Source organism: Megalopta genalis, chromosome 15, assembly GCF_051020955.1.
Source record: "Megalopta genalis isolate 19385.01 chromosome 15, iyMegGena1_principal, whole genome shotgun sequence".
Classification (NCBI taxonomy): domain Eukaryota; kingdom Metazoa; phylum Arthropoda; class Insecta; order Hymenoptera; family Halictidae; genus Megalopta; species Megalopta genalis.
In genome coordinates, this window is record NC_135027.1 from 8,566,874 (window position 1) to 8,585,177 (window position 18,304).

Consider the following 18,304-nt stretch of genomic DNA (forward strand, 5'->3'; position numbering starts at 1 on the left):
GTTCAACCAGTGTCCTAGCCAGCGCATGACGTCAACCGACCGTTCAGCAACCGCCGGCGACAACCGATCGTCCTAGCTAGCGTACGACGCCAGCCGATCGTCCTAGCCAGCGATCGCGACACTCACGTACGCACGCACACGTACATCGTGTGGGGTAAACGCTTGGCAGCTGCGAAACCGATCGACTACGTAATTTCGTATTTTCTTACCTAAAAATGGGGCTAGAAGCTTTATTATCATTATCGTGTCACGCTAATTGTTATCGATATTTCAGATATTAAAGGTTCTTAGTAAGAATCCAGTATTCTGTATATCTCATTTACATTACGATTTGAAAGCCACAAACGATAAAAGTGGAAATATAAATTTAACAGCAATTTAATTTATTTAAAAATAACGTTTTATATCGCATCAAGTTAAAATTTCATAAAATATTAGGATACCTGTAATTTGCAAATTTGCAATACGAATTAATTACCTCCAGTCACAAAGGTAGGCTCGGATAGGAAGAGTTTCGCAGGTTTCGGAAAGCCCTCTAAAACTGTAGGGGCAGAACTGTTTTGCTGCGAAGCGTTAACCAATCAGAGAAAAGCAGTTTCTCTACCTGCCCTCATTTTTCTAAATGCTTTACCCCCGCAAAGGTTCGTTATATGAAAGCACTATATACTGTAGTAATTCTATGAGTTAACCTTTGTAAAGGTAGTGTATGTACTTTACTAGCGGCACCCGGAGTCATTCAATAACAATGACTTATAATACTAGTGATCTTTGATAGTATATATGACCTCTAATTTAGTCGCGGATATTTATTAATTATTTAATGATAGTTAATGATAGTTAAGGTTGAAGTATGTTATATAAATATTCTGTTTTCATTATACTAGTGTATAAAGTAATAAATATAATTTATATAAATATGTCATTTTTTAAACATATTATAATTTATATAAACATATTAAATACTAAATCAAAAGGTGAATGTATGACCGTATTTTTAAGGTTTTGTTACAGTTACATATTATTGGTATAACAATATTTCAAAGAAGCATGGATCATATTATTGCACATGACATACACAAAAAACCTCACACGCAGGATATTAAAATAAAAGATGTCACATTTTTTCAAATGGGATTTTCTCAAAAGATCCTGGATGGATTATTCGGTTGTGGATTTGAGAAACCATCGCCGATACAGTTGAAGGCGATTCCATTAGGACGGTGTGGATTTGGTTGGTTTTGTGGATTTGTATTAGGGGGACCGGAAAGTAATGTCATTTCTGCACATATTTATCTGTTTGAATTTAATGTAAACAAACGACATAACTTTCCGGTCCACCTAATATTTACCATGTTTTCAATAGCTCATAAGTAATAATGTTAATCAATAGTTATAGATCTTATTATGCGTGCCAAATCGGGGACTGGTAAAACATTAGTATTTTGTGTGATAGCACTTGAGATGGTCGATGTACAAGTACCATCTGTGCAAGTATTAATGCTAGCACCAACCAGAGAAATTGCAGTTCAGATTTCAGAAGTTTGCTCATCCATAGGATGTGAAATGAATGGTAGATTTCATGGGAAAGTTGGTAAAATATTCTTATTAGACTAAAGAATTGAAATATAAATACCATTTTACTGTTTCAGGCTTATTGGAGGAATGGCTCTAGAAGGTGATAAAAAGAAAGTAAATGGTTGTCATATAGCTGTTGGTGCTCCGGGAAGAATTAGACATTTAATTGTGAACGGACTGCTAATAGTGGAAAATGTTAGATTATTTATTCTAGATGAAGCTGACAAATTAATGGAAAGCAATTTTCAGAAGGATATTAAGTTAGTACAATAAAATTTATACTGTTATTATTGGAAACAAATAATCATTTATAATCTTTTAAAATTTTCAGCTTTATTTTTTCAAAATTACCATTGAGTAAACAAGTAATAGCATCGAGCGTAACTTACCCTGGTGATCTTGAAACCTTTTTATCAACATATATGTGTTCTCCAGTTTTAACATCTCCAGATAATGATGGTCCGATACTTATTGGATTAAAACAATTTGTAGCTATCGTTCCCTTTCATCCAAATGCAATGAAACAGGTTTGATTTGTTTGTGATATTTCATTAACTCCTTGCCATACTTTAACGATTCAGATTTGTGGTGAAGATTTCTAGTAACAAGCTGTTAGGTATGAGTATTGTTCCATTCCTTTAAGTCGAAATCAAATTCTATTCTCTTGTCACCAATATTTAAACATTCAAATAGATGTAAACAGACAATAAATATAAAATTTCTTTTTCTTAGAAGAAATTATTGCGATTGAAAAAGTTCTAATCATTGTAACTGTGAAGGAAAAAGTATGGCAAGGGGTTAAAACAAATCTATGCAGAATATATATGTATTTCTGTTATTTCAAATAACTTTTAAACAGTAGATCATAAAAAATATTGAAGTTGTTTAAAAATCGCTATGCATTTGTTAACGTACGTTACAAAATTTTCAACTTGTATCGTCGTTCGTGTCATATACTCTTTAAATGTTTTTTTAAATGGCGGAAATTTTAAATATCCTGTACATAATTATTTTGCTATACGATACTCATATCCACTTTGTATATTAGGTCCAAATAAAAGTAGATCAACTGATAAAAATATTTAATAAAGTTCAGTTCAAACAAAGCCTGGTCTTTTCGAATTATCAATCAAGGTGAGTATTGTATCTTAATAATTCTTGTTATGCTCAGATAAGAAATAACGTTTTATATTTGAGATAAAATTTCTCTTCTCGTTTCAGAGCACAATCTGTATGCAACAAAATTAATTCTATGGGTTTCACGGCGACATGAAGAAAAGACTTGAAGCAATCAATAAATTAAAAACATTTAAATGTAGGGTAATGCCAACGATAGATTTAACTGCAAGAGGTATAGATGCAGACAATGTAAATTTATTCGTTAACTTCGATTCGCCTACAGATCCAGCGACATATTTGCACAGAATAGGAAGAGCTGGTCGTTATGGATCGTAGGGTATTTCAATCACAATAATTGCAGACAACGAACTTGAAACATTCGCACAATTATTAGGCTCAGTTGGTGGCTCAAACTTTTATACAGTCCACAAACAATGTAGAAGGCACTGTAATTAAAAATACTAGAAATATCCATAAAAGAAATAAATTTAAAGCGAGGTACTCATGTTTGGAAAATAGTGATGATAAAAGTGAGAAGGGAAAAGAAATAGAAGTGCACTGCAACCAAAAGTTATACATAAATTTAAATTAGACCCTGTTCCAGACAGTCCTTCTGATTGGGAAAAAGCTAATGAGGAAACGGAGTTTGATGTTGACTTGACGGACGTGCGACAGGCTGATCTATCCGATACTGATATTGAAAACATTATTGAATGTTTAAGATATAATTTCCCTAGCAAAAAATTGGATGAAGAATCTACTATAGATATTACTACAAATACAGAGTCACCGACAACGGATCCAGATCATCAAGATCATCAGAATGAAATAATCAATTCTTTTTGTTATTTCAGTATGACAGATTTCAGTGAAAACTTCATTGACGAAAAACCTGAGGAAATACAAATAAAACAGGCAACCACGTGGAAACAGAAATTGAATTTTGAAATTGGATTATTAAATTACATATTGGAAACTATGACAGAATCTATACAACGATTGCTATACTTTGAGCATATTAAGATGCTCAAAACATTTTTTAATGTACAGAAACAAGCAGTTTTGTGCATTTATTCAAAAATACGGAATGAAGAGGAAGTCAACGATACCTATCTGTATTCTCTCTCTGGCTCATTGGATACAGATTTATTGCAGCTATATAGAGAAATAGAAGATTTCAAAACATTGTATAGAAAATCTGACAATGAGTTTTATGCATATTTTCCATACCCTGTTAAAGAAGACGAATATATGCCGAATCTCACGATTTCAAAGTCCGATATAGACGATTATCGCAACGCATTGCGGTATTTAAGGTCGAACTCTTATCCTGGCGAAAAATTATTAGAAATAGTAGATTTTATAGCGTCCATAAGCGAAGCTAAACAATATAACATCCTTCAAAAATTACAAGTTGTAAAAGAAAAATCGTTTGATGAATTATTAATAATACTACGAAATGAAGCAGCAAACGATGAATTGAATGAAGACGAATGTGTAGAAAATGAAATCGATGAGTCAGAAGAAACTGAACAAGAATATACAACTGTGGACCAAGAAGAGTTACAACATATAGAAAATTTAAATGATCTAAAAACCGACACCACATATTATCATTCACCGAATAAAGATATTAACGAAGACAAAATTAATATTGAACAATTTTTAACATCATTAAGAGCTGATACAGACCGTTTACATATGGAATTGTATAAATCGCAGATACTATGGGATATGGGATATCGGATATGGGATGTGTGATATGAGATATGGAGTATGGGATATGGGATATTTAATATGTGATATCGAATATGAGATATGGGATATCGGATATGGGATATGAGATATGAGATATGGGATATGAGATATGAGATATGGGATATGAGATATCGGATATGGGATATGGGATATGGGATATCGGATAAGGGATATGGGATATGGGATATGGGATATGGGATATGGGATACCGGATATGGGATATGGGATATGGGATACCGGTTATGGGATATGGGATATCGGATAAGGGATATGGGATATCGGATATGGGATATGAGATATGGGATATCGGATATGGGATATGGGATATGGGATATGAGATATTGGATTTGAGATATGGGATATGGGATATAACATAATATAACATAACATAAAACTCTCCTCTTCCAATGTTGTCAATTTTTGCTTACAAGCTGAAGGAAAATTCGGAAGAATTTAATGTGTCGCTATATCGTTAATTAAATATAATTCAATAATAAATAACAATATATGATATACGATATATGAAGGAAATTTAAGGAAAATTTACTATATTCTGTTTCTTGAGATGCATGCCGTGACTAAGAAATATTGAACGACGACCGTCTAAATGTCTTGCTCGTCGATGCGGACCGTGACTTTCGATTCGAAACAAATTATTAAAGCTCCACTGTCTGAGTGGCCAGGGAAGAAAGTGAACTGCAAGTTGCGATATTGTTTCTAAGTAACGGGTGAGAGGAATATTTTGTGCACGATTGCTATCGAGGAAAATGCTTGCGAACGCATTTTTCTGCAGCGCTCGCTTACTGGAATTCACTTCGAGATTCGCGCACGCACGCATCATGTCGGAACGTCGATTCACCTTCATTATTTGAAACGTGGCTTCCGTGCCACGACAGAGGGACGCCGCGCGTTTTTCTTTTTGTTACCTGTTGCCTATCTTTTTTTCCGAGACGAGATAATCGATCACGCATTCGGGCTGACTCCGAGCACTGTCGATGCAAAAATTGTTTGCGATCTTTTAATTTTGAAAAAGTGAGTCGTTGGAAGTAAAACGTGGGAGGCATAAATCATGATTTACAATTTTATATAATTAAATATGATTCATTTTTACTTCCTTTCGAATTAATGAACTATTTTAATGAGAGCGTCGAACGGTGGTATAGTCGTGAGTATCGAATCCTATTTGGATGTAATATTGTTCCTAAATAATCATTATAATAATGTTTACTTCAAAATATTTTAACAGTATTCCGGTTAAAATTTTTCAAGAATCGTTTTATGAAGAGCTGGATCGAATGAATGAAATGGAAAATGATCAATGATTCCTGTCGGATCATTAGTCATGAAGAGAATACGTAGTATGTATGTATGTTTATGGCAAATGGCCCGAAATCAGTCTATTGAGAGCTTAAAAGATTATTTTAAAGACATACAGAAATGTTCAGAAGACTTTCTTGCATTTATATCATGCCAAAAAATGTTATTTCTCTCTTAAAATACATCAGACAGGTGATTCTTGCCGCTTCCGTTATAAAGTTTTATGCATAATCCGGCCCGAATTATGTGCTTGTGAAAATATAAACATAGCGCTATTGCACATGGTGGCAAAACGCTGAAACTGTTGCTCAACGCTTACCGACGGAGTGAAAGTAAAATTTGTCGACGAGTTCTCTAAGCACTTATCAGGGATCCGTGCTGTTACTGCGACAGCATGCAATGCTTTTTCTGCCTCAGGATATGAATTACCGAGCCTGTAGAAAATGCTGTGGTACAATAGCGGCACAGCTTAGGATGCTAAGTCTGTAGGTATAGCTGGATGTAATTCGCTAGCTGACCGTTCCATTTAGGTTGAGTCCGCTATCCTACCAGGTAGAGGGCACAGTTACCGACAAAATGAGACGAAAACATGGGTTTACGAGGTGACGCTTAATTACCTTAAATCAGCACCTTTTTCAATGTTTATCGAAAAAGATGCTCACTCGAAAGAGGAAGGTTCAATGCAGTGTGCGAATATCAGACTTCATGAGAATTATGTAGATATTCGGTAATATAAGTACCGAAGCTATAGAATCAAAGCAGTTTAGGATATCGGATATCGGATATGGGATATCAGATTTGAGATATGGGATACCGGATATGGGATATGGGATATGGGATATGGGATATGGGATACCGGATATGGGATATGGGATATCGGATACGGGATATGGGATATCGGATACGAGATATGGGATACCGGATATGGGATATGGGATACGAGATATGGGATACCGGATATGGGATATGGGATACGGGATATCTGATATGGAATATGGGATATCGGATATGGGATATCGGATATTGGATTTGAGATATGGGATACCGGATATGGGATATCGGATATGGTATATGGGATTTGGGATATCGGATATGGTATATGGGATTTGGGATATCGGATATGGGATATGGGATATGGGATATCGGATATGGGATATGGGATATGGGATATCGGATAAGGGATATGGGATATGGGATATGGGATATGGGATATCGGATATGGGATATGGGATATGGGATATCGGATAAGGGATATGGGATATGGGATACCGGATATGGGATATGGGATATCGGATATGGGTTATGGGATATGGGATATGGGATATCGGATAAGGGATATGGCGATCGATAATTTCGACAATTTCGATTATTTCCATTTATTTAATATTCGCGATCATTTATTTTGCAATAATGCTATCCGGTGCCCGAAAAATTATTTCATCGCTTAAATTGTTTATGAAACCTGAAGAAAATTGTTTATTAAACCCTTGCTGTACCATTCTCTTGAAATTTATGATGACTAGAAGTTTGCCGATTGTAATAATTTCTCAGAAGGAGAAGAAAATTTGAGTTTACTGTGAGACTGCAATTCTTGAGCAATTAAATATTGTGGTGAAAAGAAGAGAAATTTAGATAAAGTCGTAAGAGCAAAATAATATTCATTCTAAAGAGAAATCTTTATTAAAAACTGGACCCGTTCCAGTACGGCAAGAGGTTAAGAATCTTAACCTAAGTCACACACAGTTATTAACTAACTCTGATGATATCTGTCATAAACCTGAAAAGATTGAATTAAAGTTAGTCTGAATTCAAGTGAAAATAGAAAACCTAAGACCAGCACAGGAGTGCCAAGCTAACAATTTTTGTGAAAATAATTGTAAACGAAATTAAGAATCCTAACAACCTACAAGCGCCTCGAAAAACGAACGAAATGAACGAAAAACGAACGAAACGAACGAAAAAAAACGAAAAACGAACGAAAAACAGACGAAAAACGAGCGGAACGAACGAAAAACGATCGTTTTTCGCCATTTGTTTCGCATGAATTTAAGGCTCAACCAACTACATCGCATGGATTTGAAGCTATATCATGTATTTCGCTTGGATTTGAAGCTAACTCGTTTTTTTTTGCATGCAGTTGAAGCTAAATTATGTATATCACAAGTATTTGAAAATAGACCATTTGTATCGCATGGATTTGAAGCTAAGCCTTCTATTACGCATTGATTTGAAGCTTAATCATGTGTTTCGCATGGATTTGATGCTAACTCATTTGTTCGCTTGCATTTGAAACTATGTCACTTCTATCGCAAGTATTTTAAGCTAAAACAATTGTTTCACATGAATTTGAAGCTAAGCCTTCTACTTCCCATTTATTTCAAGCTAAATCATTTCTTTCGCACGAATTTGAAGCTAAACCTTCTACATCGCATTGATTTGAAGCTAAATCATGTGTTTCGCTTGGAATTGAAGCTACCTCGTTTGTTTCGCATGCAGTTGAATCGAAGTCATGTATATCACAAGTATTTGAAGGTAATCCATTTGATTCGCTTGGATTTGAAGCTAAGCGTTCTACATCGCAATGTTTTGAAGCTAAATCATGTGTTCCTCATGGATTTGAAGCTAACTCGATTGTTTCGCATGCAGTTGAAGCTAAATCATGTTTATCTCAAGTATTTGAAGCTAAATCATATGTTTCGCATGGATTTGAAGCTAACTTGTTTGTTTTTTGTTTCGCATGCACTTGAAGCTAAATCATGTTTATCACAAGTATCTGAATCTAAACCATTTGCTTCGCATGGATTTGAAGCTAAGCCTCCTACTTCAAATTGATTTGAAGCTGAATGTAGTGTTTCGCTTGGATTTGAAGCTAACACGTTTGTTTCACATGCAGTTGAAGCTAAATCATGTATATCACAAGTATTTGAATCTAAACCATTTGTTTCGCAAGAATATGAAGCTAAACACTATGTTTCTCATGATTTTGAAGCTAAATCATGTGTTTCGCATGGATTTGAAGCTAACTCGTCCGTTTCGCCTGCATTTGAAGCTATATCATTTATATCGCAAGTATTTGAAGCTAAATCATTTGTTTCGCATGGATTTGAAGCCAAAGATTCTACCTCGCATTGATTTGAATCTAAGTCATTTGCTTCGCATGGATTTGAGGCCAACTTGTTTGTTTCGCATGCAGTTGAAGTTATATCATTGATGTCGCAAGTATTTGAAGCTGAATAATTTGTTTCGCATGGATTTGAAGCTAACTCGTTTGGATCTCCTCCAGTTGAAGCTAAATCATTTAAATCGCAAGTATTTGAAGCTAAATCATTTGTTTCGCATGGATTTGCTGCTAAACCATCTATTCCGCATCGACTTGAAGCTAAATCATGTGTTTCGCATGCATTTGAAGCCAAAGATTACACTGTCCGACAAAATCAAACTTTTTTTCTGGGTTTCTATAGCCACTATGAAATTCTTGTAGAGCTTCACTTCCTGAACAAGAATCCGAAAACCGAATTGCTCCACCACCCTCAGTTCTTTAAATAAACGAACTTTTGTACAAACCCAAAATTTTCGACAAAAATGAGGTATTGCATGAAAAGTATAAACGTTAGAAGGTTCTAATTGGTGTTAAAAGATAGAGGAGAGTTTCCCGAATATAGTGGCATGCAATTTATTAATTGTTTTTGATCCTAAATAGCAATAAATTAATGTGAAAGTTTAAAAAAGTGTCGACGTGAGCAGTTTCTGCGCAATATTTTTGTATTTTTACGAAAAGTTTTTTGTTCAGCACGAAAACTCTACCCAGGATCGGATTCTGTAGACATTTTTGAAGAAGGAACGGCCCGGTAAAAGTGTCGGAACGATGTACATTTCGAGTGGATGGAGAAATGTTCGTCGGCAACATGTGCACGACGTTTTGCCGCCATGTCCTTCGCTGCTCGTTTCTCTCTGTCCGGCAGGGTCGAAGCTATGCGTAATCAACACCGATGGAGGGGCACCCACTTTTCGTAAATAATATTTGTATTTTTTTTAGTATTTCAGTGTTTTTTTTTTACATATTTCTGTGAATATTAATCACCAAACTGTGATATATTTCACACAAAAAATCACACCAGAGTATTTGGAGTTGGTAACGAAAGTATTCTAACACTAGCATAATTTTGACTTCTACGCCATATAAGTAAATAAATATTTAAATATATATTTAACGATATGTTTCAAGAAGTTTGACGTTTTGAAAATGATTATTTATTATTTTTTTTTATTTATATATTTTTTTATTTTTATAATTTAAATATAAATTATCGTTATAATTTTAATGATAAATGTATACATAATATACTTGTAATTCGAACAAATTCAGAATAAAATGAATATTTTTTGTTCATTATTTTTCTTTTATTATTTCTCCATTTTTAATTTATGATTCACAGTTTGGCGATTATTATCCATAAAAATATGTAAAAGAAGACAGCACATTGAAGTACTAAAAAAAAATGGCACGCCCCACACGCTAAGTGGGTGCCCCATTGGATCCCTCCATCGGTGTTGATTACCCATAGCTTCGGCCCTGTCGGACAGAGAGAAGCGAGCAGCGAAGCACATGGCGGCGAAACGTCGTGCACATGTTGCCGACGAACATTTTCTCGACCTACTCGAAATGTACATCGTTCCGACACTTCTATCGGGCCGTTTCTTCTTCAGAAATGTCTACAGAATCCGATCCTGCGTAGAGTTTTCGTGCTCAACAAAAAACTTTTCGTAAAAATACAAAAATATTGCGCAGAAACTGCTCACGTCGACACTTTTTTAAACTTTGACATCAATTTGTTGCTATTTAGGACCAGAAACAATTAATAAATTGCATGCCACTATATTCGGGAAACTTTCCTCTATCTTTTAACACAAATTAGAACTTTCTAACGTTTGTACTTTTCATGCGATACCTCATTTTTGTCGAAAATTTTGGGTTCTTACAAAAGTTCGTTTATTTAAAAAACTGAGGGTGATGGAGCAATTCGGTTTTCGGATTCTTGTTCAGGGAGTGAAGCTCTACAAGAATTTCATAGTGGCTATAGAAACCCAAAAATCGGACAGTGTTACACCTCGCATTGATTTGAAGCTAAGTCATTTGTTTAGCATGGATTTGAATCTTACTCGTGTGTTTCGCATCCAGTTGAAGTTAAATCATTTATGTCGCAAGTATTTGAGGCTATATCATTTGTTTCTTATGGATTTGAAGCTAAACCTTCTACTTCGTATTGATTTGAAGCTAAATCATGTGTTTCGCATGCATTTGAAGCTAAACCTTCTACTCCGCATTGATTTGAAGCTAAATCTTGCGTTTCGCATGGATTCGAAGCTAACTCGTTTGTTTCGCTTCCAGCTGAAGTTAGATAATTTATATCGCAAGGATTTGAAGCTAAATCATTTGTTTCGCATGGATGTGAAGATAAACCTTCTTCTTCGCATTTATCTGTTGCTAAATCACGTGTTTCGCATGGATTTGTATCTAACTCGTGTGTTTCGCATCCAGTTGAAGCTAAATCATTTATGTCGCAAGTATTTGCTGCTATATCATTAGTTTCTTATGGATTTGAAGCTGAACCTTCTACGTCGCATTGATTTGAAGCTAAGTCAATTGTTTCGCATGAATTTGAAGTTCAACCTTCTACTTCGCATTGCTTTGAAGATAAATCATGTGTTTCGCATGTATTTGAAGCTAACTCGTTTGTTGAGGACTCATCAGATGGATGACGGAGATCCTCTGAATATTGCACTTGGTGCCGACTAACTCGAAGGACCACCCACTGTTGTGGGACTAAATGAATTGCTAGTCACTCTATTTGTAAGGCGCAACCTAACCGTTACGCGTATCTCTCTATGTCTTCTGTTCTGTTCTGTCTGAAAGTCTAAAGTGTTCTGTTCTGTCTGAAAGTCTAAAGTGTTCTGTTCTGTGCTTTGGGCCTTACCCTACTCCCCTTCGTGGAGTCGGAAAAACCCCGGCCATCCCTTCCAATGTGCCCGAAGCACGTTGTCTCTGGTAGAGATGACTGCGTGGGCCGCTTGCACTTGCGGGTGGAGGGGTGTTTGGAAAGGCGGGGAAATTCCAGCTGACCAGGATTGCCGATGCCGATATCTAGCGGCCGATTCTCTGGTCCCTTAGCCTTGGGGCTTTATGGTAAGGGTTTCTAGAACCTAAATGATGGCATGACCTTCATCCTAAAAACTATTTAATTTATGTGTCAAACCGGTCCGCTAAAGAAATTGCCATCGCACTAAACGGATTACAAAAAACTCATAAATGGTCGCCCGTACCATAAAGCCATTTCCAAACCTTTTACCTTAACATGCCGCCCACCTTGAACATGCATCGCATGTTCAACTATGTCTATATTTGATAACCCATATAACTGTAAGCTTATGATATGATTACAATCTACGTATTCTGTGTGAATATTACAATATTTACAATGATCGAAATTTACACCATACATAGTTGCGCTACACCTCGTGTGACATTTCTAAGTGATCTAAAGGTATTATACACAATTTTGTCACGGGTCGTTTAATTGTTCCGGTTGACGTTCTGACTGTTGCGAAACGAATCACTCCATCTGTACCAGGGTGCACCTGAACGATTCTTCCCATGCTCCACTGTAACGGGGGTAGAGTGTCCTCCTTGATGATGACCAAGGAATCCACGGCTAATTTCGACGTGGTGGAATGCTGCCATTTGTGTCGTTGCTGTAACTGTTGTATGTATTCCCGCTGCCACCATTGCCAGAAATGCTGGACCATTTGCTGGATTAGCTGTTGGGTCGAGTGACCTTGATATCTCGTAGGTCATGAGATGGCAGTGTTGTAATGGCAGTACCAATTAAAAAATGCCCAGGAGTCAAAGGGTTTAGGTCTGTGGGATCTGAGGATAATGGTGAAAGTGGACGTGAATTTAAACAGGATTCTATTTGCGTCAGTAACGTATATAGCTCTTCGAACGTGAGCCTCTGATCTCCTATAACGCGTGTGAGGTGGTATTTAGCAGATTTGACCGCTCCCTCCCACAATCCACCAAAGTGTGGAGAATGCGGAGGAATTAATCGCCATTCGATGGATTCCTGACTTAGTGCGTTTGCAATTTTTTCGTTGTGTTGTTTGTCCTTAATTAAGATATTTAGCTCAACTAGCTCGTTTCGCGCCCCAATGAAGTTTGTACCGTTATCGGATATGATACAATGACATCGTCCCTGTCGGGCAATAAAACGCCAGAAACAGTTTATGAAAGCGTCGGTACTCAAGTCGGTAGCTAATTCTAAATGTACGGTCTTCGTAACGAAACATACTAAAATGCATAGGTATGCCTTGACTGTTACCTTGCTTCTCGTTCTCTCCTTTGTAAAAAATGGGCCTGTGTAATCGACTCCACAGGTAAAAAAAGGTCGCGCTGGGGTGACTCTCGACGCAGGTAATTGACTCATCTGATAGGTTTGACTCAATGGGTTTGTTTTAAAGCACCGTACACATTTCCGTATGTTTCGTTTTACATTATGTTTTGCTGAGACTAACCAATACCTTGTTTGTAATGACGTTAAAACAGCCTGACATCCCGCATGCAGTAACCTGTGATGTTCGCATTTGATTATTAAATCCGTTAGCGGATGCTTTGGTGGCAATATGATAGAATGTTTTTGATCGTAGTCTATGGGTGCGTTGGATAGTCTTCCGCCCACCCTGAGTAGTCCGCCATTGTCCAGAAATACATTTAGGGACCGTAGCGCACTGGAATTTGGAAGTGCTTGTTGCGTTTGTACTAATCTGATCTCTGTCGAAAATGCCTCCCTTTGCGCAAGTAATTCCAAACGTGTTCTCGCTGCATTGATTTCTATTGTTGTCAATGGACCCGTTATTAGCGAACCTGATGCGTCACCTTCTAATTTTTTAACTCGGTTTCTCATAATTTTGGCAAATCTGAGACAGTATGCTATGCTTCTGAGTAATCGCGTATAGGTTGAAAATCTCCTGACAATGCTACTCTCTGCAGCCGATATAGTCAACATAACCGGTTTCCTTTCCTTCTCTTCCGGAACGTCGATAGGATGATCTAACGCGCTAGGCCATAGACTTGAGCTCTGACGTAACCAGGTGGGACCGTCCCACCAAATGGTTGTGTTCTGTAATGTACCTGGTTTTGTGCCTCGCGAAATTAAATCTGCCGGGTTGTCTTCAGAGGCTACATGTCTCCAACTATCACTTGACGTTAAACCTTGAATTTGAGATACTCTATTGGCTACGAAGGTTTTCCATTTGTTTGGGGAGCTCCGAAGCCAGGCGAGGGTGATCGTCGAATCTGTCCACAGGTATTCCTTAAATTTTACTGTATCTAATGCTATTCTAACCTTGTTTACTACATTTGCTAGTAATAATGCACCGCATAATTCTAATCTCGGTAATGGAATGGTTTTGAGAGAGCGGTGCGACTTTGGATTTTGCACACAATAAGCACGTTACCCAACTATCTGACAGATCCCTAGAGCGCAGGTAAACACAAGCCCCGTACGCCTTCTCGGACGCGTCTGAAAACTCGTGCAGTTCTATATCATCTAAACACTCTGAAATTGCACATCGCGAGATGTTCATTGCTCCTACCTTGCTAATATCTTGGCGGTATTGGAGCCATTGACTATGCAGGTTCTGCGGTATTGATTGATCCCAACCTATCTGAGTCTGCCATAGTTGTAGGATCAATTTTGCGACTATTACAATGGGGGATATTAGTCCTAACGGGTCAAAAATTTGAGCTATTTCAGAAAGAATAGTACGTTTTGTGACACGCTGGTTCTGTGGGGATTCTACTCTAAACATTAAGTTGTCGGTCGTCGGTGACCACAAAAGGCCTAACGTTTTTGGGTCTTTATCCACGGCGATTTCGCGATTTCTCTCTGTACTGTCTGTCTTTTTCCTGGATATCTTGCTAACCTCCTTTCTAACGAATATAACCGCCGTTCAGCTTGCGCTCGCGAAGTACCTAATTCATTTACGTTGGATTTAAACGGTATTCTAACGATATATCTACCGTCCGTGTCTCGTCTCATGGTTTCCCTAAAATGTGCCTCGCATTCATCGATTAACCTAGTATCGCTTGGGGTTAGTTCCTCTATGTCCCAAAACCTCTCTAATTGAGATTGTAGGTCATTGAGTGTGGCTAAACAACACTTATTGTCTTGTGACAATTTCTTGTCTGCCCAGGTAGGAGTGCCTCCCAAAACTCAACCGAGTTGGGTCTTTTGCAAGAGCAAGTTGGAAGTTGATTTATGTTGACCGACGCATAGCAATGTCCAAAATAGACCTGCTCCAATGAGCATATCTATTGGCCGTTGTAAATGGAATTCTGGATCGGCTAGCTCTATGTGACTTGGAATTTCTATTTTTTCTCTATGTATCTGAAAATTGGGCATGTCTGACGTGATGGTTTCTATTGATAGGCATTGTTCCGTGTGTTGAGATTTATTATATTGCGAATGAATTGTTAATGTTGCTCTACCTTCTATGGAATTTACTGCCCTTCCTAATCCTGTCACTATTGAACTTATTGGGGATGCTGCGTGGTTATAAAATTTGGTTGAGATCCCGAATCTAATAATACCCTGCATTTATGTGACTGATACCCCTTGTCCTTGACATAAACTATTGCTGTCGATAATACGGCATGCCCTATTGTATTTGCTACGTTAGCTGTGAGTACTGGGGGTTCTCGCGAATCTGATTCTCCTGTAGCCGCGTAGCCTTCTTCTGCGCGTTTGAATTCGGAATTATGTAATAAGGAATGATGCTTCCTTCCACACTGTTTGCAATGACTCCGTGTACACGCCCGTACCCGATGTCCCGATGACAAACAATTGAAGCACAGCCGGGCTTCTTGCACTATCTTTGTTTTTGTATTTAAATCGCTGTTCTTAAATTTCTCACAGTTATATATTGCGTGATTGGCCTTGCATGCGGGGCACCCGGCTGAGTTAACTACATGCGAAGCTATGTAGTTGTAACGAGGGGTATTATTTGTTCCTCGAGGTCGCTGGTCGACCCTGGGTGCAGCTACTTGAACACTGACCGCGATATTTGATAAATATTTGGAACGTTCTTCTATGAACGCAGATAATTGACCAAATGTAGGCATTTCCGACTGAGATATTATTCTCCTTTCCCATTCTTTCATGGACACTTGACCTAACTTTCTGGACAATAATGGAACTAACATGGTATCCCAAGTTTCAACCGATTCACCCAAAGACATTAACGCTATTCTATGATTTGTAGCTTCGTCAAGAAATTCCCGCAATGTGATGTCTGATTCCCTTTGAATGGATTTTAAATCAAGTAATGAATTTACATGGTGCCGCTTGAGACTTGTGGAATCTTCATATCGCGACTTGAGTAATTCCCATGCATGTCTGTAATTTGTTCCGGACACGCCTAACGCTTGAATCACACGAGCCGCTACCCCCTTGAGTGAGGTATTTAAATAATGGAACCGTTGTATGTCTGTAATCTAACGTTTATTGCGGTATCTGTCGTCTGCGCGGATATCGGGCTGTTCGTGGTTATCCTACTCTGCTCCGGAGTGGCACGGGCAATGACTATTTCGACTTGATCTATCAGATCAAAATACGCCGACTCGAATTCTTCGCGCTCGATCGCGTGCGCTGCTTCGGCGTCCGTTCCAGCTACGAGTATTTCGATTCTCGTTTGAACTCTATTAAAATTGTCAAGGGGACATACATTTGCATCTAACCGTTTCTTAAGAGAGCCCACCGAGGTCGTGGTCGCGAATTTGCAAATAAATGTCTTAAACCGCGTGAGTGCAGCCTTGACCGTTCCGCGCTCGATCATCAACGGTTTGAGATCTTCCGCCATAGTGATTTACTGACGCAAATGGGACTATAAAGGTACTTATCACTTGGGCTGGGATACTTGGTACTGCTGTCGATGCCTGTTGGCTGCACTGGGATGCTGCGTTGTTCTGCAATGATGTTGAGCTGCTGCGTGATTGTCCTGCTGTGATGCTGGACTTCTGTGGTGTTGCACTGCTCTGAAGCTATATGCACTGCCTTCTCTGGATGCTGTAGCCTCCGGAAGAAACTTCTCGTCACTGAGCTCCTGAGATTCCTGATTGAAGCCAGGTGTTGCTGCTCTCGTGATACACTGTACTGCGTGGCTGTAGCCTCTGATGATCTGTCACTACGTCTGTACGTTCTTATATCCGGCTCGAAGGACCAAATGTTGAGGACTCATCAGATGGATGACGGAGATCCTCTGAATATTGCACTTGGTGCCGACTAACTCGAAGGACCACCCACTGTTGTGAGACTAAATGAATTGCTAGTCACTCTATTTGTAACGCGCAACCTAACCGTTACGCGTATCTCTCTATGTCTTCCGTTCTGTCCTGTCTGAAAGTTTAAAGTGTTCTGTTCTGTCCGAAAGTCTAAAGTGTTCTGTTCTGTCTGAAAGTCTAAAGTGTTCTGTTCTGTCTGAAAGTCTAAAGTGTTCTGTTCTGTGCTTTGGGCCTTACCCTACTCCCCTTCGTGGAGCCGGAAAAACCCTGGCCATCCCTTCCAATGTGCCCGAAGCACGTTGTCTCTGGTAGGGATGACTGCGTGGGCCGCTTGCACTTGCGGGTGTAGGGGTGCTTGGAAAGGCGGGGAAATTCCAGCTGACCAGGATTGCCGATGCCGATATCTAGCGGCCGATTCTCTGGTCCCTTAGCCTTGGGGCTTTATGGTAAGGGTTTCTAGAACCTAAATGATGGCATGACCTTCATCATCCTAAAAACTATTTAATTTATGTGTCAAACCGGTCCGCTAAAGAAATTGCCATAGCCCTAAACGGATTACAAAAAACTCATAAATGGTCGCCCGTACCATAAGGCCATACCAAACCTCTTACCTTAACATCGTTTCTTTCGCTTCCATTTGAAGTTAAATCATTTATATCGCAAGTATTTGAAGCTAAATCATTTGTTTCGCATGGATATGAAGCTAAACCTTCAACTTCGCATTGATTTGAAGATAAATCATGTGTTTCGCGTGGATTTGAAGCTAACTCGTTTGTTTCGCATGCAGTTGAATCTAAATCATTTATATCGCAAGTATTTCACGCTAAATCATTTGTTTCGCATGGATTTGAAGCTAAACCTTCTACTTCGCATTGATTTGAAGCTAAATCATGTGTTTTGCATGAATGTGAAGCTAACTCGTTTGTTTCGCATACATTTTAAGCTATATCATTTATATCGCATGTATTTGAAGCTAAATCAATTGTTTCGCATGGATTTGAAGCTCATTCTTCTACATCGCATTGATTTGAAGCTAAATCATGTGTTTCGCATGAATGTGAAGCTAACTCGATGGTTTCGCATGCATTTTTAGCTATATCATTTATATCACATGTATTTGAAGCTAAATCATTGGTTTTGCATGGATTTAAAGAAAAATCTTTTACACCGCATTGATTTGAAGCTAAATCATGTGTTTCG

General features: G+C 38.2%; 1 protein-coding gene and 1 pseudogene across 2 annotated transcripts; one reads left to right on the top strand and one right to left on the bottom strand.

Moving 5' to 3' along the window:
• The first annotated feature begins 365 nt into the window (after positions 1 to 365).
• Positions 366 to 4,983, top strand: LOC143260620 (uncharacterized; annotated as a pseudogene). Its single transcript, XR_013034902.1, has 6 exons — positions 366 to 1,231; positions 1,397 to 1,835; positions 1,907 to 2,102; positions 2,624 to 2,709; positions 2,797 to 3,137; positions 3,231 to 4,983. The product of XR_013034902.1 is annotated as an uncharacterized LOC143260620 (transcript).
• A 7,598-nt stretch (positions 4,984 to 12,581) lies between these two features.
• LOC143260621 (uncharacterized) lies at positions 12,582 to 16,683 on the bottom strand. The gene is made up of 6 exons (XM_076526646.1): positions 16,324 to 16,683; positions 15,416 to 16,273; positions 15,044 to 15,212; positions 14,798 to 14,974; positions 14,169 to 14,570; positions 12,582 to 14,119 (listed from the first exon to the last, which is right to left on the bottom strand). Exons 1-6 carry the CDS (start codon positions 16,681 to 16,683, stop codon positions 12,582 to 12,584), a joined length of 3,504 nt encoding a protein of 1,167 aa, XP_076382761.1.
• Between the last annotated feature and the right edge of the window lie 1,621 nt (positions 16,684 to 18,304).

Coding starts and splice junctions, on each gene's coding strand:
- LOC143260621 (XM_076526646.1), bottom strand. CDS start 16,683: ATGGCGGAAGATCTCAAACCGTTGATGATCGAGCGCGGAACGGTCAAG. Junction 16,274..16,323: donor CGACAGATACCGCAATAAAC/GTTAGATTACAG, acceptor ACCTCACTCAAG/GGGGTAGCGGCTCGTGTGAT. Junction 14,975..15,043: donor CTTGCAAAAGACCCAACTCG/GTTGAGTTTTGG, acceptor AGTGTTGTTTAG/CCACACTCAATGACCTACAA.